General features: G+C 42.3%; 1 protein-coding gene across 1 annotated transcript; it reads left to right on the top strand.

Moving 5' to 3' along the window:
- Positions 1-444: 444 nt before the first annotated feature.
- NLRP8 (NLR family pyrin domain containing 8) lies at positions 445-23,435 on the top strand. Its single transcript, XM_038525526.1, has 10 exons — positions 445-733; positions 1,934-2,008; positions 4,092-5,691; positions 9,217-9,387; positions 11,219-11,386; positions 14,162-14,314; positions 15,684-15,854; positions 18,074-18,244; positions 21,775-21,945; positions 23,043-23,435. The coding sequence occupies exons 1-10, from the start codon at positions 445-447 to the stop codon at positions 23,170-23,172; spliced, it is 3,099 nt and encodes a 1,032-aa protein (XP_038381454.1). The 3' UTR covers positions 23,173-23,435.
- The last annotated feature ends 762 nt before the right edge of the window (positions 23,436-24,197 follow it).

Raw genomic sequence — 24,197 nt, 5'->3', positions numbered from 1 at the left:
TGTGATTTGCCTATCTACCTTGCTAATACATGGCAACAATTATAGAAACGACAAAATGGATTTGAGTCCAAACACTAAGCCTGAATACTAGACAGGTCCCTTGGTTTTTCCATAAGGGAAAGAACATCATGGGGGAGGGGGGAAAGGAGCTAAAGAGAGTATCTGATACATTATATGCTATATCAAATATTAATTAAATAAATCTGTCCTCTTGGGTGAGTTTTCATTTTCTTATATCTTCATGCCTTCACAGGTCTGGTCTGTTCTCTTCTAATTGGTTGTCTTGATCACTGGCACTAAGGTTCTAGGTCTTGAGTGAAGATAAGTGAAATGAATCAGAAATCTGGCCCTTCTCCATCCGGCTCTCCTTCCAGATCTTCCTCCTGTTCTTCCTCTTGCTCTTCTTGCTCTTCTTCTTCTCCTTGTTATTTAATCTCATCCTTGATGTCCTCTGCCTCCTCCACATCCCCTTTTGAAAATGGGGTCATGCTGTACATGGTCTATTTAAGCAAGGAGGAGCTACAAACATTCAAGCAGCTTTTAGTGGATGAGAGACCCAGACCTGGCTCTGTCCAGATCACCTGGGACCAGGTGAAGACTGCCAGATGGGGGGAGGTGGTTCATCTCTTAATGGAATACTTCCCTGGACGACTAGCTTGGGATGTGACTCATGACATCTTTGCCAAGATGAACCAGATGGAACTGTGTCTTCGGGTGCAAATGGAGCTAAATGGTGAGTAATAATCTAATATACAAAATGGGGATGGGTTTGAGTGTTAAAGAACTAAATACTTTACTGGCCACCCATGTTAGTCTCCTGAACAAGAAGGTAAATAGTAGAGTGTGATGATACCTCTGACCCCAAAAGGCAAAGACCATCATGTTAGCATGGTTTAAAAAACTTAACCAGATACTGCTTATCTGCTATCTCTATATAGTCTATCTTCATTAATTATGGATTCCATGTTTGAGAATCTGCCTATTCACTAAACCTTACTTGTAACTCCAAAATCAGTGATTGTGGCACTTTCATAGTCATTTATAGACATGAAGGGTAGAGAAAAATTGAACACAGATGTTCCCAGCTGCAATTTAACAAAGCAGTGCTCTGCCTTCTTAACTGTGCACTCATCCTATAAACAAGTGTCCTTTCCACGGTCTATTTGGTGCCACTTTTTTTTGTGTTTTTGTGTATCTTGTTGATGACATTGCTATTTAACCTGCCTCCAAGTGAAGTGGTGAAGGGCTGTTTAGTGTTGGAGGCACAAAAGAGCTATGCTGTGCCTTACAGGGAAAATATATGTGTTGGGTAGGCTTCATTCAGGCCTGACTTATAGTGCTGTTGATTGTGAGTTCAGTGTTCATGAATCAACAATATATAATGAATAAGATTTCTTTAAACGAAAACACACATGGACCATGGTTATGTATTGAAGATTTGAAAATGTAAGCAGAGGCTACAGGAACCTAACCCTGTATTCATGGGGGAGCAGAACTGGCTAATTGAATATTCACAGTAATTTTAGAGAACATAAATAACATGAGTAAGAAGAATCAATGATTACATGTGTATGTGTATACACATTATTTTCATATACATATAAATTTGCACATAAATAGATATATACATGTACACAGATATGTGCACATGCATAGATATTAAAGTCTGTATATATTTTACAAATATATATGCATGTGTGAGTTTGTATATATTGCTACCTCTGTGTCCAGATGAGCTATCAATTTGTATTATTGAATATTCAGTACATTCCTAAAAGAGCACCATTTTCTCACTTCCTAACATGATGGAGTCTAGACAATTTTCTTCTCCCTGGACTAAGGTGGTGAGAGAATGGGACTCTTGGATGGTGTGGCTGCTCCTATCCTGAAACAATCATCCCAGTGGAACAGTCTCCTTTCCTGTCTATTCCAGACATTCTACCCAGCCTGGAGCTAGAGGACTCAAACCCAAGAGAAATGCCAGTGAGTTTGGAGGAAGGAGAATCTGGTATGTGCTGGCATTGTGACAAAACCTGGAAGAAAGTGGGCTGTGGGTTGGGGTGAGAAGCTCAATTCCTGAGGCAAGGCAGATTATAAATTACTATGTCAGCATCTCTTTTATGAATCAGAATTTAAGAAAAAAAAGAGTTGTTGTAGATGTACCTAACTCAGAAGTCCAGCCACCAACCCAGCTGGCAGCATCAAGTGATATCAAGACATCACTTCTGTCCTTCTCCTGGCTCCCTTTTCTTCTGTAGGACTCAGTCTTGAGTGGTCTCCCCTGCCACACTGACCATCTTGACCACCAGCTACCCTACATATACATTGTACCTGCTTAGCATCATCAGCAGAAAGAGTATTTTGTCATTTCTCTAGCATTCGTCCTAGAACTGATTCAGCTGAATGAACTGAGGTCACAAGTTCAACAATGAATGAAATGATGGAGTGCTCTGGTTGGTTAAGACTGGCCCATGCATACTTCAAAGAGAGCTTGGTGGTAGGCCAGCCATAGTTCAATTTAAAAACCAAGGCCTAGGGCAGCCCCGGTGGCTTAGCGGTTTGGCACTGTCTTTGGCCTAGGGCGTGATCCTGGAGACCAGGGATCGAGTCCCATGTCGGGCTCCCTGCATGGAGCCTGCTTCTCCCTCTGCCTGTGTCTCCGCCTCTCTTTCTCTCTGTGTCTCTCTTGAATAAATAAATAAAATCTTAAAAACAAGGCCTGGCAAGGGGTAGTTCGCCAAAGAATCACTGGAGTGCTATGCCAGAATGGGAATGGTTAGTAAGCAGGCAAATACAACAGATACCTTAATCCATCCTCTTCCCTGCTCTACCTCCTGGAACATCAAAAATTGGATTCTAGAAAGAACTCAAATTATGTTCATGTGAACTGAGTTTGCATTTCCCAGTCAGGTTGTGTGAAGAGATAAGGTCAAAAGGAGCCAAGAGCCCAAGGGCAACACTCAAATTTGTTGTGAAAGCACACAGGAAGTGGGATGTGGGATCCCCAGTTCCAGCCTTAGCACAGTTAGATTTCACCTGTTCAATAAATACTGGAGGGCTGATGGTTCTGACACCATAGTCTCAGCCAGAGTCATAAACCCCGCTTTATTTTGGAGATGGCAGGCTGGAGGCTTAGAGGTTCTATGACTTGCTTACCCTCATGAAGCTAATAAGTAAGTTGATCTTGAACTTGTAGTAAGCACCCTTCTACTTATCAGCTAGAGGTGGAGCAAATAAAGTTGGAGCCAGTCATCATGTCTAATTTGCAGTTTCCTGTTGAGGGGAGGGTGTAGTGGATCACAGGTTGAGATGAAGGTCATGACCGTTCCTTTTAACTCCCTACTCCATATCTCATGTGCTGACAGAATCCAATTTATTTAGGGGTAAAATTTACATGGCCCTAAGTGAAATACTTTTTTCCTAGGTTTCCTTAAAGTTGGGATTAACCATCTGATGGCTCTAGACCATCGGATATAAGTAGAAGTCTCCTGAGTGCTTCAGTTTGTACTGATGGAAGTAGACATGAGCTCTGAGCATGTCCCTCCTCCCCACTATTTCTGCTCTGAATACAAATATAACTTACTACGTAACAATAACATAACTACAACAACAATCTCCTATTCATGAGGCAATAAGCATAAAGAACAGACTTATAGAAATGTGTTAATTTTTACATGTCCCTCCCCATATTTCTTTTTTTTTTTAAGATTTTATTTATTTATTCATATGAGAGAGAGAGAGAGGGGCAGGCTCCACTCAGGGACCCCAATGCAGGACTCGATCCTGGGACTCCAGGATCCTACCCTGAGCTGAAGGCAGGCACCCAACCACCAAGCCACCCAGGTGTCCCTTTCCTCCCCATATTTCTTAAGTCAAAAGTAGACCTTCTCTGTTTAAACCACTTCAAGCTGACTTCTCTGTTTACTCACAGCTTCTTAATTGGTGCAGAGCTGTCTGGAAAAGTGCATAATGCATGCAGGTGTGTCGTGGGGCCTAATGTAGACATCAGGGCTAGTTTTCCTTTTGTTTGACTGGTTCTTACAAATAACTCTGACACTGTACCCTGTATTTCTCCCACCTTGCTAATCTAGATAAAATACAGGAGTACAAACTGTATATGATAGATGAATATTCCATGATACGGAGCAAGACCACTTGGCCTGGGAACCATATGGACTTCTTCTACCAAGACATAGAGAGACACGAGAGATTCTTACCATGTATTTTTCTTCCCAAAAGACCTCAAGGTAGACAACCCAAGACTGTGGTCCTACAGGGAGTGTCTGGAGTTGGTAAATCAAGCTTGGCCGGAAAGGTGATGTTGGAGTGGGCAAAAAACAAGTTCTACAGCCACAAGTTCTGGTATGCTTTCTACTTCCATTGCCGGGAAGTGGCCCAGGTAGATGAGCAGAGCTTGTCAGAGCTGATTGCTCATAAATGGCCCAGGGCACAGGCTCTCATGTCCAAGATTATGTCCAAACCAGACCAACTTCTGCTCCTCTTTGATGGCTTTGAGGAAGTAACATTGACCCTCACGGATAGACCAACTGACCTGAGTGAGGACTGGAGCCAGAAATTGCCTGGGTCTGTCCTTCTGACCAGTTTGCTGAGCAAAATAATGCTTCCTGAGGCCACCCTACTGATCACCCTGAGGTTCACATCTTGGAGGAAACTTAAGCCCTTCCTAAAACATCCCTCTTTTATAACACTTACAGGGTTTAGTATGGTGGAAAAAGTCAAGTATTTCAGAACATATTTCAGAAACAAGAGGGAGGCTGATGAAGCCTTGAGTTTTGTCATGGGAAACACGATTCTCTTCTCCATGTGCCAGGTCCCTGTGATTTGCTGGATGGTGTGTTCTTGTCTGAGACAGCAGATGGAGAAAGGAGTAGATCTTGTGCAGGCGTATCCAAATGCCACAGCTGTATTCGTCCAGTATCTGTCTAGCTTATTTCCAACCAAGGCTGGAAGCCTTCCCAGTAACACTCACCAAGAACAACTGAGAGGTCTGTGTTACTTGGCTGCAGAAGGTATGTGGAACATGCGATGGGTGTTTGACATGAAAGACTTTGAGCAGGCCAAGCTGGATGAGACCGCTGTTGCTACTTTTCTCCATGTGAATATTTTTCGAAGGGTTGCAGGTGACAAAGACTACTATGCTTTTGCCGACTTGAGCTTCCAGGAGTTTTTTGCTGCCTTGTTGTATGTTCTCTGCTTCCCACAAAGACTAAGAAATTTCTGGGTGTTGGACCGTGTTCAAATCATATGCCTCATAGCATATCCTGGAAGAAAGAAAAACCATCTTGCTCAGATGGGGCTTTTCTTATTTGGCCTTTTAAATGAGAAGTGCAGTTTAGCCGCAGAGAAGTCCTTCCGATGCAAGCTGTCCTTGGGTAATAAGAAGAAACTGCTGAAAGTTGCAGCCTTGCCATATGAATGTGGCCCACCAACCCTGCACCATGGCATCCCACAGCTATTCTACTGTCTGCATGAAATCCAGGAGGAGGCATTTGTGAGTCAGATCCTAAGTGATTGTCAGAAAGCTGCTTTGATCATCAGCAGGAACAAAGACATGCAAGCATCTGCTTTTTGTCTTAAACACTGTCGACATTTGCGGAATCTAGAACTGACTATTACCCTGACCATCACTCAACTGTATGCACTCAACCCGGATCCCCTCCAGTCCACTGAGTGAGTGCTTGCATCCCTCCTTGGGCAGCCTATCCTTCCCAGGAACCTTGTCTACCATTCCCCCAGGCATCCAGGATGGCCAGCTGTCCTGAGGTAGTCCCTTACAGAGAACACTTTCAGTTTTAAAACCAGGACGGGGGGTGCTCCTAGGATACAGAGTTTCATGCTAAAGCTGGGAGAATCCTGGAAAAGCAAAATGATTTGTTTACCTTCCTTATCTCTCTTCTGCATGCCCTCCCTTCCCTTAAATGAGGGGACCTTGCTTCACTTGTCACCCCCACTTCTGTGTATCACCAGCTTGTTAGTCTCTAGGGAAGTGCTGTCCAATGGGACTTGCTGTGATGGTGGAAATCCATTAGCTACATGTGACTGCTGAACACTTGAGAATATGGTTAGTGTGACTGAGGCACTACATTTTAAACTTTATTTAACTTTAATTAATTTAAGTTTGGATAGCCACGTATAGCTGTGGTCACCATATTGGGCAGCACAACTCCAGGGGAGCTTTCCTTTCAGTGTAAAAACATCACTTCCATCTTTAATTAGGGGGAAAAAAACTGAAAACTACATGGCCTCATGAAGGGACTATTACATCTCCCTCCTTGTTTTCCTAACAAACATCTTGAAATCACCGTTTCTGTTCACTGTTTCTTCCCTGTTCCCCATTGTGATCTGAAGTGGGTGTTCTGGCTTCCTGGGCAAGAGTTTGGTCCAGCTCTTCCAGGGACCAAACTGTGTGTCTTTGGACAATTCCTAAATTTTCTGGGTCTCTGCTTCTTCATGAGTAAATAATTTTTAAAAAATAGTACATGCCCCACAAGGTTTTTATGAAGGTTAAATAAGACCATATGTATGACACACCAAACATGTCCCAGCCTTTAGTTCCTACCAATAAATATGGCTAGAATTACTATATTATTCCCACCACCCAACTGAAACTCTCTCAGAAGATCTATACTTAAATATAGTGGATGTACTTTTCTTAAGTGACAGTACTGACTACTCACTTTTTCAGACAGTTTTCATACTGGTTAATATTTGTTTAGCTTTTTCCCTGTGCCAGACACAGTGCCAGGTATGTTTACTTGATGCGAATTGTGGCTTTCAACATGGCTATTGGACACCACGAAGCACTGGAGGTCAGATAGATTCATAAGTTGTCCAAGGTCACACAGCTGGTTGAAGCTAACACTTAAACTGAAATGGGACCTCTGCTGGCTGTGATGAACAGCCAGAAAACTAGACTGACCCCTGGGATTGGAGGCATGGGAAAGAGCACACTTTTTTGCTACAAACTTAGAGTGCTCCCCTCATTCCTTCATTTCTCTGTATAAAGGAGCCACAATCTCTTCCAGCTGCATTTTTTTCCCCATGAAAGATGGCATAAGTCTTAAGCATGTTGATGGGTTGTTGTCAGGTTCCTTTGAAATGTCATACGTCAGTCTGATGTATGGCTATATAAATAAAGGGACCTCTTCTGAAGTTAGGCAACATCTCGGTTCTATGTGATGCGTCATCACATCAAACAATGCCCATCTTTCTCCAGCACATGTGAGTTTCTCCAGGGCAGAGGTAAGCAAACGCAGCTTGCTGTTCATTATTGTAAATAAATTTCAATCAGATCTCAGCCACGCTTGCTTGTGACATTGTTTCAACTGCTACCATACTGCTGTGGCCAAGTTGGGATATATCCACAAATTGTTTGATCTATGAAAGCTGAATATTTGCTAGCTGACCACTTACAGAAAAAAATTGCCTAGTGCTGTGCTAGGGTATGTTTTTAGAAAAGGAATTGCCAGATCACAAGGTGGACACATCACATCTTAACTTTGTATCACAGATAGCACCAAATTGCTCTCCAGGGATTCTTAGTATTTTATGGATGAGATGACTACATAGGACAGGCAATTCTATGTCTACTTCCAACTTATAAGAGCAGCTCCAAACAGCTCCACAACATCACATCTGACTGGCCCCTTTGCCCCCGAGTACTTTCAACTGGGGAGGAGAATGCATGCCAAGAGCTTGATATCTAACTTGCTATTATTACATATTGGTCTTCCCAACAAAGACCTCAAAAGTCTAACCATAATGTCTTGATCTAAATCTGAATTAATCATAAAACTTAAAATTAGCAGAACTCTTAAAAGATGAGAAATTTCTTTTGTGTTGGTCAGTCTGTGTTGATAACTTCTGTGGCAGTTCTTGAAGAGAGTTGGTATGTTTAGCCCAGCTTTTTTGGAGCTATAATTGATGTATAACATTGTGTATGTTTAAGGAATACAACGTAGTGATTTTGTTTTAAGATTTTATTTATTTATTCAGAGAGAGAGAGAGGCAGAGTCACAGGCAGAGGGAGGAGCAGGCTCCATGCAGGGAGCCTGACGTGGGACTCGATCCCTGGTCTCCAGGATCACACCCCGGGCTGCAGGCGGCGCTAAACCGCTGCACCACCGGGGCTGCCCCAATGTAGTGATTTTATATATGTATACATTACAAAATGCTTACCATGATAAGGTAATTTAATATATCCATCACCTCACCTAGTTACAATCTGTGTGTCTGTGAGTGATGAGATCTTTTACTCTCAGTGACTTTCAGGTATAGTATTGTTATTGATAGTCATCCAGCTGGACATTACATCCCCAGAATCTATTCATCTATAACTGGAGGTTTGTATCCTTTGACCACCTGTATCCATTTCCCCCACTCCAAATGGAGTTGGTATTATTTTTATGTGTTTGCATTTAAAATGGGTGTGAAAAGCACATGGTTTTATTATATGGGATTTCATTTTAAACAAAAATAACATGCTAGCATAAGTATTCTGAAATTTTCCTTTTTATTCTATGTCTTAGAAATATTTTAATGCTTGTGTACACCTTCTTCAATGAGGTCTACTAAAGTCTTCTAAATATAGGTGTACTGGAGATTATGAAATCAGTTCTCCCTTCATATGCTTTTGAGTTATTTCCAACTATCTAATACAAATAGTATGAAACAAAAAAACTCATGGGAGTCTCTTGATGAGCCTCTTTGAAAAGATTGCACAGGGGAAAATCAGCAGGTGCTTCCCGAGTCAAATTATATCACATATTGGTCCAGCTGTGGATTTTTTTTTCCTGCACTCACTATGCCGAAGGAGATTAAATTTTCCCTTATTTTGCTTCTGTATAGAGTTTTTTATTTTTAATAACAATTTTATAAGCAAAGACTAAAAATATAGGCTACAGATATAATTTAATCTCTTTCCCCATATAAATCCTAAGTGATTAAAACAATTTTCTTTCTTCCAAAGTCATAAGAAAATCTAGGTGTCCTTCCCAAAGGTCATAAGTCTTCCTGAATTAAAATGAGAAATCTTGCAGTAGTTCTCCTGGGCATTTTTTTTTTCAATGGGGGAGTCTTACTGGATCATTGTGATCACAACCAGGGTCAGGAACACCAGCCCTGAGTTTCCAAGTGGATTTTCTCAAGTTTAATCTCTGATGACAAGCCATGTTCTCTTTTCTCCCTTGCACACAGACCAGGAAGCAGCAATCAGTGTTTTCTCTGGTGGCAAGACTTCTGCTCCGTGGTTAGGACCCATGAGAATTTGGAAGTCCTGGCTGTGACAAACACTGTTATGGAAGCTGATTCAGTGAAGGTCCTTTCTGCGGCTCTGAGACATCCTGGGTGTAAACTGCAAAAACTAATGTGCGAATAAAACAGACACTGGTTGGAAAGGATTCTGTGGAAATAGTCTATTTCCCATCCCGTTTTTCTACCCCCCTCTCTGCTCATGTACACTTGCAGAAAGCATCCATGTTTATCATTTCCCCTCCTTCTAGTCTTATTGAGAAAGAATAGATAAACATTACTGTGTATGTATAAGGTGTTATAGCATCATGACTTGATATACATATATTGCAAAATGATCACCTCAGTAACTTTAGCTAATATTCATCATCTCCTAGAGCTACCAAATGTTTGTCTTCCCTGTGGTGAGAAAGATCTACTCTCTTGGCAACTTTCAAATACACCATCCAGCCATGTTGACTGCAGTCCTCAGGCTATGCATCACATCCCCAGTACTTTTGCATCTTTTTTTTTTTTTTTTTTTTTTTTTTTTTTACTTTACTTTTGCATCTTCTACCTGGAAGCATGTACCTCTTGACCACCCTCACCCGATTCCCATCTCCTACCTCTGATGACAAACAAAACAAAAAAACCTGATCTATTTTTCTGAGTTTGTGGGTGTTTTTTGTTTGGTTTTTTTTTTTTTTTTTTTTTTTTTTTTTTTTAGATTCCACATATTAGGGAGATCATTTTTCCAAAGAGGACATACAGGGATGCCTGGGTGGCTCAGCAGTTGAGCATCTGCCTTTGGCCCAAGGTGTGATCCTGGAGTCCCCGGATCGAGTCCCACATCGGGCTCCCTGCATGGAGCCTGCTTCTCCCTCTGCCTGTGTCTCTGCCTCTCTGTCTCTCTCATGAATAAATTAATAAAATCTTAAAAAAAAAAAACCAGAGGACATACAAATGGAGTAGGTTTCCCCATTTCATGGATGAACAAACTAGAACAAACTGGATATGCACTTAAAATACAGATTTTAACTGAACATCTTGGCTCTAGAGTCTGTTCTTAAAGCCACTCCACTATACTCTCGCTCCCTGTGGATTTTAAGATCCAGAAACCCAATAACCAAAATTCCTTGAAATAGCACACCAGACATCATGTGGCCCCCTAGCCAGTGTCTGACCTATTTTTTTCTCCTGTTATTATGGTGACTGTTATTAGCTCCCACTTGTTGGGTGACTATTGTACATCAAGCACTATGCAGAGCCAGTTATAGGTGTCCTGTACATTAATTCCCACACCCATCTTAAGGAGAAGGCATCATGCTTTCTCGTGGACTCGGAACTGAATTTTGGAAGGTAAGTGACCTACGTTAAGTCACCCAACTGGGGAGGCCAGGCTGAGCTGAGAACCCATTTTAGACCTCACAGAAAGGCTCTCATGTATTCAAAGATTAATCGAATCTAGAACTGATTAGCAAATAGGCAGATATTGGTCAAAAGATACGAACTTCCAGGTAGAAGGCGAGTAAGTTCTGGGGATCTAATATGCAGCATTGGGACTGTAGTCAACAATACTATATGGTATACGCCAAAGTTGCTGAGAGTCCGTCTTCAGTGTTTCCATCACAAAAAATGATAATTTTGTAATGGGGTGAAGGTGTTACCCAATGCCTAGGCAGTAATCATTTTGCAATATATTGGAGTATCAAATCAACATGTCGTACGCCTTAAACTTAGATGTTGTTATGTGTCAATCACATCTCAGTAAAGCTGGAGGACTAATTAGCCACTTTGTGGCAATGGTTTCATGGGTATATGCATATGTCCAAACTCACCAAGTTGTGATCATTAAAATGATAGATGCATTTATTGATATCTTATTTATACCTCGATTAAGCTGTTTTTGAAAAAAGAACTTATTGGCTGATGAGATCTTATCGTAACGAGGCACTGCTTACCTCTCTAGCTTTAGACGTGTGAATACTTCCATGTTGAATGAAGACTTACTCCAAGTTTTGATGGAAAACTGGTATCTGAGATGCTTGGAAATACAAGGCACAGAAGTGAGGTGTGAGGCCATGGAGTTTCTGTGCACAGCCTTAAAATACCCACAGTGCTATCTCCAGTGTCTGAGGTAAGATGGGCCTGAGATTGAGAAAAGATCCTGGCAACCAGACTGTTCTTTCAGAGGTAGGATTACATGTGCAGTCTGCCTGTTATCTTTTTTTTTTTTTTTTGGTCTCATTATTGTTCATTTTATATGGCTTTTTTTAAGGTGTTAAATGTGATGATTTGATGTACATACACATTGAGAAATAATCATCACCATCAAGCTAATGAACACATATACTACCTCACGTAGTTGCCATTTATGGGGAGGAACACTTAAGACCCACTCTCTTGGCAAATTTATATATTTATATATATACTACAGTATTGTCAACCACAGCCACCAAACTGTACATCAGTTCCCCAGAATTCATGCATCTTACAACTGGAAGACCATCCTCTCACCATTTCCCCCACATTCCTGCCCTTGGCAACCACCATTCTACTCCCTGGTTCTAAATATCACCTTTTCATGCTCTACAACTTGTTTGGTTTCTTTTTAAATATTTTATTTATTTGTGAGAGACAGAGAGAGAGGGGCAGAGACACAGAGGAGAAGCAGGCTCCATGCAGGAAGCCCGATGTGGGACTGTATCCTGGGACTCCAGGATCACACCCTGAGCTGAAGGCAGGTTCCAAACCGCTGCCACCCAGGGATTTCCTTCATGCTCTACAATTTGGCTGTGTCCTAGATGTGTCTGAGATAGAGAAACTAGAGCCTCGATGGTGACTTTGACCTACCTCACACCGGCTCACAAGAAGCGATTGCTAAGAATGCAGGAGTTTGTGAGCCGATTGTCAAACAGCATTATTGAAAAGTTAAATTGTACAGACTTAAATAAACCATATGAGAAAACAAAATCTGATAGATTATATATATATATTTTTTTTTTTAACACCTGTGTCTCCCATATCTGCTGTGTCCTGGTTTTCTTTTTTTTTTTTAATATATATATATATATATTTTATTGGAGTTCAATTTGCCAACATATAGCATAATGCCCAGTGCTCATCCTATCAAGTGCCCCCCTCAGTGCCTGATACTCAGTCACCGCATCCCTCTGCCCACCTCCCCTTCCAGTACCCCTTGTTTGTCTCCCAAAGTTAGGAGTCTCTCATGTTCTGTCACCCTCTCTGATATTTCCCACTCATTTTCTCTCCTTTTCCCTTTATTCACTTTCACTATTTTTTATATTCCCCAAATGAATGAAACCATATAATGTTTGTCCTTCTCCAATTGACTTCCTAATTTATTTTGATGCCAGGGGTGCAGCAAACTTTTTCTATGAAGGGCCAGATAAGAATTTTCAGCTCTGTGGGCTATTCAGTCTTTGTCGTGACTTTTCAATTCTGCCATTATATGGCTAAATTTTCCATCAGTATGTAAATGAACATATGTGGCTGTGTTCCGATAAAACTGTATTAATTTATTGAGCACCCACTAATAATACAACTTATTAATATCTATTATTAATAATTAAGAAATATACAATTTGTTAATAACTCTACTGTATAATTTGCTGATTTAAAAATATATATTTTATTATTTATTTGAGAGAGAGACAGAGACAGAGCACAGTGGGGGAGAGGAAGAGGAAGAAGCAGGCTCCCCATTGTGTAGGGAGCCTGATGCAGAACTCAATCCCAGGACCCTGGGATCATGACCTGAGCCAAAGGCAGATACTTAGCCAACTGAGCCACTCGGGTGCCCCTAATTTGCTGATTTTTATTATGAGCATTGGGATTTGAATTTCATTTAATTTTCATGTGCTACAAAATATTCTTCTGATTTTTTTAACCATTTAAAACTTTTTTAAAGATTTTATTTATTTACTCAGGAGAAACACAAAGAGACAGAAGCAGAGACAGAGGCAGAGCGAGAAACAGGCTCCATGCAGGGAGCCAGATGTGAGACTCAATCCCAGGACCATGGGATCACACCCTGAGCCAAAGGCAGACGCTCAACCTCTGAGCCACCCAGGCATCCCCATTTAAAACATTTTTAAAATTCTTAGTTCACAGGTTATACAAAACCAGGTGCCAAACAGACTTGGCCCACAGCTATAGTTTGCCAACTTCCATTGTGTGTTCCTATAGTTGTTGCATTGGTGAGGTGCAGTGCTTCTGCTGTGCATTCAACAACCTCACATCATAAATCAACCACCGGAGGAGGATTCACACTAGACATTGGCAAACACTGCACATCAGGGCATTCTTCTCCAGAGTCCATAAACATTTACCAGCACCCAAGTGCTTAGCATCCCCAAAGGACTTTCCGTGGGTTCCGTTGTGGCAACAAAACTTGCGCAGCCTCTTGTTCCTGCCAGCTCTGCTCCTTCACATGGGTCAGAGCTGAGTGGAGCCTGGAAGGTTCAAGTGGCCAGACCTGGAGGTGGAGCAACATGGTAGTTGGCTAAAGGTCAACTTCAGATGGAAACCTAACTTGACAAGACAATAGCTGTGACATGTGACTGAAATCTCAGTTCTTTGTCATGAAGATTGCTTGGCAGATAAATGTAAAATGAAGTTATATTTATTTCAAGGGCTGAATTGAGTTCTTGGTTCATAGTTAGAGCCCAGTTGTAAACCCATGCCAGTTGGTCATTGATACTATTGATACTTTGGGACTAAGATGCTGAATTTGATGCAAGATTACCAGCTGGAGAAGATGGAAATCTCCCCTGGAGTCATTCTTGTGTGAAGAACAAGGATGTTGGGACAGTAGATGGGATCTATGTGGCTACACAGGTACCATTTTCCCCAGGAGCTCAGGCTCGGCATTTTTATGTGGCCTCCATAGGTTGGAAGACTGCGCAGTTACCCCTAAAAGTTGGGTTGAACTTGCCAGGGATCTTGGAAGTAACAGACACTTGAAGACACTAATGCTGAGAAGTAGCTGCCTGGAGACATTTGGGGCATATTACCTGTCACTGGCCCAACTGGAAAGGCTGTTGTAAGTCTTGTTGTTGTTGTTGTTGTTGTTGTTGTTATCATGACTTTGTTTGTTTGGTGAACTGAGTGCTTCTGGGAGGAGAGCAATAATGGAGGAAAGTGTGCCAACTTAAGTCTTGTGGCTGGTATGATTACCTAGATGGGTCCATGGAATACAATGAGCCCAATGCATCTGTCCTCCAGCTGATGACCTAGAACCTCACCAACAGTTTTCTTTCCTCATAGGTTGTAATTGATCCCTGCCCCACCCCTCACGATAGCCAGCTTAAAAGAGCATCACACAGTTTTGCATTGATTTGAATTTCACATAAGTGGCCTTAGCTAGTTCTTTTTCTGATCAACTAACATTTTCCTACTTAGTTGGTTCAGAAGCCCATTCCTTTTCACTGATGAATGATCACAGTTGTATGAATATGCAACAATGTAAGTATCCATCCTACCTGCCACTGAGGTTTAGGCTGTCTATACGCACACACATGCACGCAGCCACATGCTGTGATGAACACTCCAATAGTGGGATCTCTGAGTATAGAGAGCACCCATCTTCCATTTTACCAGCTTGTGGCCAGCATATTTTAAAAAATATTTTATTTATTTATTCACGAGACATAGAGAAAGAAAGAGAGAGGCAGAGACACAGGTAGGGGAGAAGCAGGCTCCATGCAGGGAGCCTGATGCAGGACTCGATCCTGGGACTCCAGGATCATGTCCTGGACCAAAGGCAGGTGCCAAACCACTGAGCCACCCAGGGATCCCCAGTGGCCAGCATCTTTGCACCAGTTTGCAGTCCCACCAACGGGTGGATACCAATTCCCATAACTCTGAGTCCCCATCTGGGCGTTGTTACTGGCCGTATTCTCACTACTCTTTTTGCCAGTCTACTGAACAGGTGATGGTATCTCATTATTTTAAAGTGTATTTTCTTCATTACTAGGAAAATGTTTTCATGACCTTACTATTCATTTTGGTTTCTCCACTATAAATGCCTGTTCCTGTCTTTAATGCATCTTTTTAATAGATATCTATAGATAGATAATTTGAGTCTTTATTAAGCTTGTGAAAGGCTATCTTTCTTGGGCCACCCAGATGTCTGTTATATATTCTTTAGCCTTTGGTGGTCTCTTTCCTTCTAACCCCTATAACTGTCTTCTTGACCCACATCTTCTCCACTCCCCTAGCCTCACAGGAAGACTGCTACTTTCTTCTTTAGGACTTGGAAGCCCTAAGAGATGATAACAAGGGTGTGATGAGGCTTTGACACTGAAAAAGAAATCCCAGATGGCAATGTTCATCTCTCAGTATGAAACAAAGAAAATCTGGTCATGGGCATGAATTTAAATGCATCCCATCTGTGTGTTTCTGTCCACCAGATTGGAGAATTGTGGCCTCACGGTGCTTTCCTGTAAAAGTCTTATGTCTTCCCTCATGAGTAATAAGATGCTGACCCATCTGAGCTTGGCAGAGAATGCCTTGAAGGACGAAGGAGCAAAACAGCTTTGTAGTGCCTTACAGCATCCTATGTGTCCTCTACAGAGGCTGGTGTGAGTTCCAAAATGCCCTCTTCTTGGGGGCTCCCTAGAGTAGAATAGAGTGTTTGAGGAAACCTACTGTATGTGCATATGTGTGTGTGCGTGCGTGTACACTGATCTCTATTATGAATTCTTTATTTTTTTAAAAGATTTATTTATTCATGAGAGACACAGAGAGGCAGAGACACAGGCATAGGGAGAAGCAGGCTCCATGCAGGGAGCCCAATGTGGGACTCGATCCTGGATCCTGGGGTCATGCCCTGAGCCTAAGGCAGAAAGCAGATGGCAGACGCTCAACCACTGAGCAACCCAGGCATCCCTATTATGAATTCTTTAAATGGTTTCCCTTAGGTGTCAGGATGTGTGATATTATGATTTATAACATAAATATGTATTTGGTCTTGCTGTTTCTGGCACAGAGCTCCCTAAACCCTTGGAAATACCTAAGTGGTGAGAGCTATAAAGGTGTTTTTGTTATGTTAATGAGGTGACTTTTGGAAAGCACCCAAGATTGGGTGCTTGTAGCCCCAAGAACCAGCTTTGGGATTAAAGGGTTAGAAGTGTAAGTCCTTCCCCCTAACTTCTGGGAAGGAGACAGGGGCTGAAGATGGAGCCAATCACCCATAATCAATGATTTAATTAATCATACCTGTGTAATGAAGCTACCTATAAACTCCGAAGGACAGTATTTGAGAGCTTTTGGATGGGTAAACACATAAAGATGCAGGGAGAGCAGCTCATGTGGAGAGGACTTGGAAATTCTGTGTCTTCTCCCCATACTTGGCTCTATGCATCTTTCATCTGTTGTTCCTGAGTTCTATCCTTTTATAATAAAATGGTGAAGAGTAAATGGGTTTCCTGAGTTCTACGAGCCACTCTAGCAAATTAATGGAATCCAAGGAGGGGGTCATGAGAACCTGACTGGTGATTGGCTTCCTGGGTTGGAGGAGGCACTGGAAGCTCCAGGTTATAGAAGCACAGCCGGAGCTTGCAGCTAGTGTCTAAGGGGAGTGAGGTGGGAGGAGTCTTGTAGGACTGAGCCCTTAACCTGCACAATCTGATGATCTGTAGGTATCAGTAGAATTGAGTTGAATTCTCAGATCCTATTGGTGTCTGAGAATTGTTTCTTAGTGTGGGGGACCACCCCATTTATGATGAAACTGGTCTCAGAGCACAAATGTAAGGTGCTTTTATCTATCATTAACAGAAAATAAACTCAGATGGTTTTAAACCATAAAGTTGCTGACTCATAAAACCAGAAATGAGAAAGTGGCACAAAATATCCCCTGAAGAGAAGAAATGTGTGGGAAATATCAGAAAGGGAGACAGAACATAAAGACTCCTAACTCTGGGAAACGAACTAGGGGTGATGGAAGGGGAGGGGGGTGAATGGGTGACAGGCACTGAGGGGGGCACTTTACAGGATGAGCACTGGGTGTTATTCTGTATATTGGTAAATTGAACACCAATAAAAAATAAATTTATTATTAAAAAAAATCCCCTGAACCCATTATACTTTTAGCTTCCCAAAGTTAAGCAGGAAGTGGTCCAGGTGCTTTGGAAAACAGTCTAGCTGCTCCTTAAAAGGTTAAATGTAGACCTAACATATAAATCAGCAATTCCACTGCTAGATACATACACAACAGAAATAAAAACACTCTCACTAGAAAGTTGTACACAGATGTTCATGGCGGCATTATTTATAACAGCCAAAAAATTGGAAATACATCAAGTGTTGATAAACTGATGCATGAATGAAGAATGTGTGGTGTATCCATATGATGGAATATTATTCAACCATAGAAAGAGTCAATATATTGATACACACTACAATATGGATGAACCTTGAAAATATTATGGTAAATGAAAGACACCGTTTTTTTTTTTTTTTTAGATCTGTTTGAGATCCTGATTTCAGTTCCTTTGGATTAATATCCAAAACCAGATAGTGGTTGCTGGAGTTGGGGGTGGGCTGAGGAACAAAATTGGGAATTAGAAGAATACAGGGTTTTCATTTTGGGGGTGATGAAAATGTCCTAAAATTGTGGCAAATGTGCACCTCTGTAAATATACTAAAAGACATTGATTTGTACAATCTAAATGGACAAATGATAGGGTATGTTAGTAATATCTCTAACCCTGTTATGCCAAAAAAAAAAGGGGGGGGGGCAGGAAAGGAGTAAAAATCTAAGGGTTTTTGGTTGGTTTTCTTGACACATGTTTCTTTGCAGGCTAAGAAACTGTGCCCTCACCTCGGACTGCTGTCAAGACATGGCCTCTGCTCTGGGTAAAAATAAAAATTTAAGAAGCCTGGACCTTGGCTTTAATAGCCTGAAGGATGATGGAGTTACTCTGCTCTTTGAGGCCCTCAAGAAGTCTGAGTCTGGCCTCCAGATCCTGGAGTAAGTTACTCATGCTCCTCTTGCAACAATGGTATGTAAAATTCTCTGAGCAGAATATGGGAAAGGATTTTTGCACTTCCAGGTTTTTCCCTCCATTTAGTTGGAGGACTGGATAGTTTCAGTGCAGTGGTTCAGAAAGTGGTTCCTCAGATTGGGAACTTCTTTCTCCCAGGAGTTGTTAGAGATGCAAATTACTGCAGTGTTTGCCTTTCTATGTCTAGCTTATTTCATTCAGCATAATGCCCTCAAGATGCATTTATGATGTCACAAATGGCAGGATTTCCTTCTTTCTTACAACTGGATAATATTCCATTGTGTGTAAATACGTTTTCTTTATCCATTCATCTGCTGTGGGCATGAAAGCTGTTTCTGTGTGGTAGCTATGGGGGTAATGCTGTGGGGAATAAGAGTGCAGGTGTCTCTTGGAGATCCTGGTTCCAGTTCCTTGTATGGGGACACAAAGGTGGTGCTGCTGGGTCATGTGGTGCTCTAGGGGTGAGCCCACAGACCACTCAACCTGCATGTCCAGGTGGCTCCCATGTATGCTGCACTTGAGGACTACAGTTCTAGGGAAGAGTCTTCCATTCAGTAAAAGACAGAAGAGTTTATTTGTTAGCTATGGAATGATGACTGAGATAGCTGGTCTTCTGAAATAGATGTTTGTACTTAGGGATTCTTTTTTACATATAATTTTCTTCTTCTTCTCCTAAATGGTCTCTATGCCAACATGTATGCTAGCCAGCAATTTGAGAAGCATCATCCTATTTTTAATTCATATTATGGTTTCATTGAGTATTTGGGAAAGATTTGGAAACAGCTCTGGATGTTGTGGATCCAACATGTGTGGATGAAATGGTTTTGCCTCTTTTCTGCCCACATTTTCTCCTTTCTATTAGTATAATCTGGGTTTGAAGTCTAGGTAATTAAAATCATTGCTTTATGTTACATCTCTAATTTCTTAGGATTAGTCTTGATAATGGACTTAATTTTTGTTGATAATTAGCTAGTCCAAGGAAATTTAGTGTTCATTATAATCCATGGTTGGTTGGTTGGTTGGTTTGTTTGTTTGTTTGTTTGTTTGTTTGTTTGTTTTTTAAGGCACCTGGCTGACTCAGTCAGTTAAGCACCCAAATCTTGATTTCAGCTCAGGTCATGATCTCAGAGTCATGAGATCAAGCCCCATGTCAGGCTCCATGCTGGGTATGGAGCCTGCTTGAGATTCTCTCTCCCTCTCCATCTGTCCCTCCTTACATGCTCTCTCTCTCTAAAAAATATCTTTAAAAAAGAATTTTTATTTTAAATAATCTCTACACTCAACATGGGGCTCAAACCCATAACCCTGAGATCAAGAGTCACATACTCTACCAGTTGCGCCAGCTAGGAGCCCGAGCTCCTAATTCTTTTTCTCCAGAAATTTAATCTTGGCTTTAAACATTGATTTATCTCTTAGACTGAGCAAAATATATTTTCAAGAATTAAACAAATTTCCAGATGAGAATTTATGTAGTGTTCTGAAAGCCTTTGCATGTGTGAGACTACTTTTTTTAAATCTACTTTCACAGATGAGCAGCAACTTGGCTGAGTATAAAATTCATGGACCACCCCATCCCAAACTTCTTAATCTAAAAATCCCCTAGATTTAATTCTGTGGCATTAATATCTTTATTTTTCCCAAGAAGAACCCAGACTTCTATTGCTTATTCTCTTCATTAAAAAAAAAAGTCCTCACATACCTGTGAGTCTTATTTATAATTAGAATTATTTTAGAACAACTCTCCTTCTATTGTTGAAAGGAAATTATTTATGTCACTGTAACCAAGGTTAAGGAATGTTTTGGTTGGTGCACTAAGGGAGCACCAGGTGCCTCCCTGATGAAAACAGCATCGGTATTTTATAAACCAATGCAAAGCTGAATGCATGCCCTTGTACTTTTGGCTTGAACAGCAGTTTCCAGCTTGTCATTTATCAGCTAGTGGAAGTTCACAGGGCAGGGGAGGCAAGCCATCAGAAAGAAAACAGAGGATGCACAGGTAGGAGACATAGGGCCCCCCATGGCTCTCTGTCCTGTCTCTTTTGCCTTGCTCCAGGGGAGATTCTACTCTTCATTCAAAATTGGGACCCTGGGAGGCCTGGGTGGCTCAGCGGTTTGGCGCCTGCCTTTGGCCTAGGGCGTGATCCTGGAGACCTGGGATCGGGTCCTGTGTCAGGCTCCCTGCATGAAGCTTCTCTCTGCCTGTGTCTCTGCCTCTGTCTTTCATGAATAAATAAATAAAATCTTTTTAAAAAATGGGACCCTGGGGCTCAGTCAGTTAAGCATCTGACTTCAGCTCAGATCATGATCCCAGGGTCCTGGGATCAAGCCCCCCATCAGGCTCCCTGCTCAGTGGGGAGTCTGCTTTTTCCTCTCCCTCTGCCCCTCCCCCTGCTTGTGCTCTGGCTCTCTCTCTCAAATAAAAAATTTTTTAAAAATGGGACCCAAGGGCAGCCCCGATGGCCCAGCCTTTTGGCACCACCTTCAGTCCAGGGTATGATCCTACAGTTCCGGGATTGAGTCCCATGTCAGGCTCCCCGCATGGAGCCTGCTTCTCCCTCTGCCTGTGTCTCTGCCTCTGTGTGTGTGTGTGTGTGTGTGTGTGTGTGTGTGTGTGTCTGTCATGAATAAATAAATAAAATCTTTAAAAATAAAAAAATAAAAATGGGACCCCCAAATCACCCCCTTTCTGCACCTTTTGCTCACCTACACAGTACTACTTCTTTTATGCCTGTTCTAAATTTATGATAGGCATCCCTTCTATGATGCAGCTCCTTTCTAGAACTTCCTCTCCAGCTTTGCCATAAACACTGTGGGGGCAGAGGGATCTATTTATGGAGGAACCAGAATGCTGGCACACTGAAATAGTGAAACCATGCTCTTCTTTTTTTTTTTTTTTAATTTTTATTTATTTATGATAGTCACACAGAGAGAGAGAGAGACGCAGAGACACAGGCAGAGGGAGAAGCAGGCTCCATGCACCGGGAGCCCGACGTGGGATTCGATCCCAGGTCTCCAGGATCGTGCCCTGGGCCAAAGGCAGGCGCCAAACCGCTGCGCCACCCAGGGATCCCAACCATGCTCTTCAAATACATTTATTTGGGGACTTGCCTCCTCCCCTATCCCCAATCGACTATGAGTACCAGGAAGCCAGAGATGCTGTCTTCCTCAGTGTTGTGTCAACAATGCCCAGGGCAGTGCCTGGTACACAGGTGGTGCTAAATAAATAGTGTTTGAATGAACAAAGCTAATCCACTGTGACAATCCGTTTCTGAAAGAGGTTATATATCTCATAACTTCTTAGAGTTAGGACCTACAGCCTACCCTGGACAGTCGCCTGAAATGACACAAAGAATCTGATGCACACATAGCAGGTTCTTAAAAACATGTTTAGAATAAAATGCCTCATTCCAGTGGGTACGATTTCTGGGGTTAGGATTGGCTGAGCTCTCCGGTGTGGGGCATGGTGACTTGTCTCCTGTCTGCTTCCACCCTGCAGGCTGGAAAGGTGCCTATTCACCTCTCTCTGCTGCCAGGCTATGGCTTCCATGCTCCTCCACAACCAGAGCCTGAGGTACCTAGACGTGAGCAAGAATGACATTGGGCTCAGGGGCATATTGCTCCTGCGGGAGGCCTTCCAGCAGCACAAGTGGAAAAAGAAGGTTGTTTTGTAAGTTTCTACTGAATTCCCATGCAGAAACAGCAGCCCAAGCAAGGCTTTTTGTAAAGAGGGAGACTCTAGACCCAAAAAGCAAGTGCAGATATTGCTAATGTCCATCTCTCATTTCCTGAGGACTTATACTCACCTTAATGTGACTGATCATACCCCTAGGCCCTGCCTGTGCCTAATGGGAAAACTGACCTAGAGTCTCCCATCTGATTTTAACTTCTTTCTATCCTTCACCTTCTACCCCGGTTCTAACTGATTAATCACCACTTACCAGCTGTATGACTGTGAACAAGTTCTCTTACCTTGTTGAGTCTGTTTCCCCATCTGTGAAATGGGATGGCAGCTTCCTCCATGGAGGTGTTATGAGGATAGAAGGAAGTTTGTCTGTGAGGACGTGGCACAGTGCCTGACACCACGATGTCCTTGGTCAACAGTGGGTTCTGGGTGGAGGTTGTAATATGAATTTCTTTATAAAATTTCTGAAGGTCAGAAATCTGGGAGCAGCTTGGCTGGCTCTAGTTCATGGTCTCTCCTGAGGCAGACCAGAGAGAATGCCTCAGACCTGAGGCAGAGAATGGCCACTCATCAGATGAACCACCAACTAGAGTTTGACGGAGACTAGATCGGTTTCGATGCTGAAACCATGTGGCTGTTGGCAGGTCACCCCAATGCTCCCTGTAGAGCTGCTTATGACAGAGCACCTGGCTTTCTCCAAGAGAGAGAGAGAGAACCCAAAAAAGACTCCCTAGTCTTTGATTACTTCGTGTAGAAAGTGGCATCTACCACTTCTGCCTTACTCTCTTGGTCACGTAGACCAACCATAGTGAGGGAGAAGACTCCACCAGAGTATGAGTAACAGGGCACAGAATCACTGGGCTGGTTGAGGCTTCATACCACACTCAGTAAGTGGTTGAACTGCAGCCCTCGGACTCCATCTGTGACTCCCAGGAGCAGCACCATTGATCTCAGTCTGCTGTATGGGACCAGAGTAGTCTCCAGGGTGGGGAATTTCTGTCCTCGAGGTTCTACATAATTCTCTAGAACCTCAGAAGAAAACCAAACATGAGAGAACAAAACCTAACTCTTACTATTCACAGGGAGACGAAACAGAATTATGCCCCAGACATGGTGATGAGGCTGGAGGGCCCAGCTGTGAAGAATGAAAGCCTGAGGATCATACAAGACTGGAGTGCTGACTGCTGGGATGAAGCAAGATGGATGGAGTGATCTGGTGCCCCCCTGGCTGTTTTATTCCTTGGGAAATGTTGGCGTATTGTGGACCATTCTCAGTCTGGAATGGCCCAGTTGGTTCTGGAAAATGGTTGGGGCATGACCTCTAAGCATCTCTCTGAGATGTTGAGGCCATGTGTTAGGTGCAGATTAGTTATTGAGTTGGGAGCGCCAGCCCATCTCCATCCCTGGCTTCCAGATATCTCTGAATCTGTCATGCTAATATTGTCTCTGGGAAATATCTGACTGGCCTATGAAGATATTGGAATAATTTAATTAAAAATGTATACATGAATGCAATCTGAAAACTTTTCAAGTGTTATTTATTTACCTGTAGACTAGTATATCAAACTGTTTAGAAGGAAGGATCTCAGGGGCACCAGGCTGGCTCCATTGGTGGAATATGCAACTCATGATCTCAGGGTTGTGGGTTTGAGCCCCATGTTGGGTGTAGAGATTACTAAAATCTTAAAAAAAAAAAAAAAAAAAAAAAGAACTCTGTTCCTTGTCTGAAAAAAGTGTCCAGGGGACATTTCCAAGGAAGATACTACAGCAAGAAATGGAAAAGGAAAAGCACCTCATTTTTTAAAAAGATTTTATTTACTTCCTGAGGGAGAGAGAGTGCACTTGAGGGAAAGAATCTGAAGCAAGCTCTGTGCTGAGTGCAAAGCCTGACGGGGCTCAGTTTCATCACCCCAAGATCACGGTCTTAGCCAAAACCAAGATTTGGCCATTCAACCAACTGAGCCATCCAGGTACCCCTCATTTCATATTTAAAGAACTCTCTTTAAAAATTAAATATGACTCCTAGCTTTTTTTTAATGAGTTTAGTGCATTAATGCAATAGAATAAGTTCAAGGAGAGGTTTCTTGGACACACAGGAGGCTGAACTAGAGCCTTGCTATGGAGATTGGTCCACGGGATGTCAAGAAGCTATAGGAACATGCAAGTGATCTCCCCTCCAACCTCATGGGGAGGGATTGTACATCACAGACTAAACTCTTTCAGGTCTAAACTATGCC

The sequence above is a fragment of the Canis lupus genome, chromosome 1 (assembly GCF_011100685.1).
Source record: "Canis lupus familiaris isolate Mischka breed German Shepherd chromosome 1, alternate assembly UU_Cfam_GSD_1.0, whole genome shotgun sequence".
Taxonomy (NCBI): Eukaryota; Metazoa; Chordata; class Mammalia; order Carnivora; family Canidae; genus Canis; species Canis lupus.
This window is presented reverse-complemented; position numbering and strand designations above follow the sequence as displayed.

Coding starts and splice junctions, on each gene's coding strand:
- NLRP8 (XM_038525526.1), top strand. CDS start 445: ATGTCCTCTGCCTCCTCCACATCCCCTTTTGAAAATGGGGTCATGCTG. Junction 734..1,933: donor GGTGCAAATGGAGCTAAATG/GTGAGTAATAAT, acceptor TGTCTATTCCAG/ACATTCTACCCAGCCTGGAG. Junction 21,946..23,042: donor TGGAAAAAGAAGGTTGTTTT/GTAAGTTTCTAC, acceptor TACTATTCACAG/GGAGACGAAACAGAATTATG.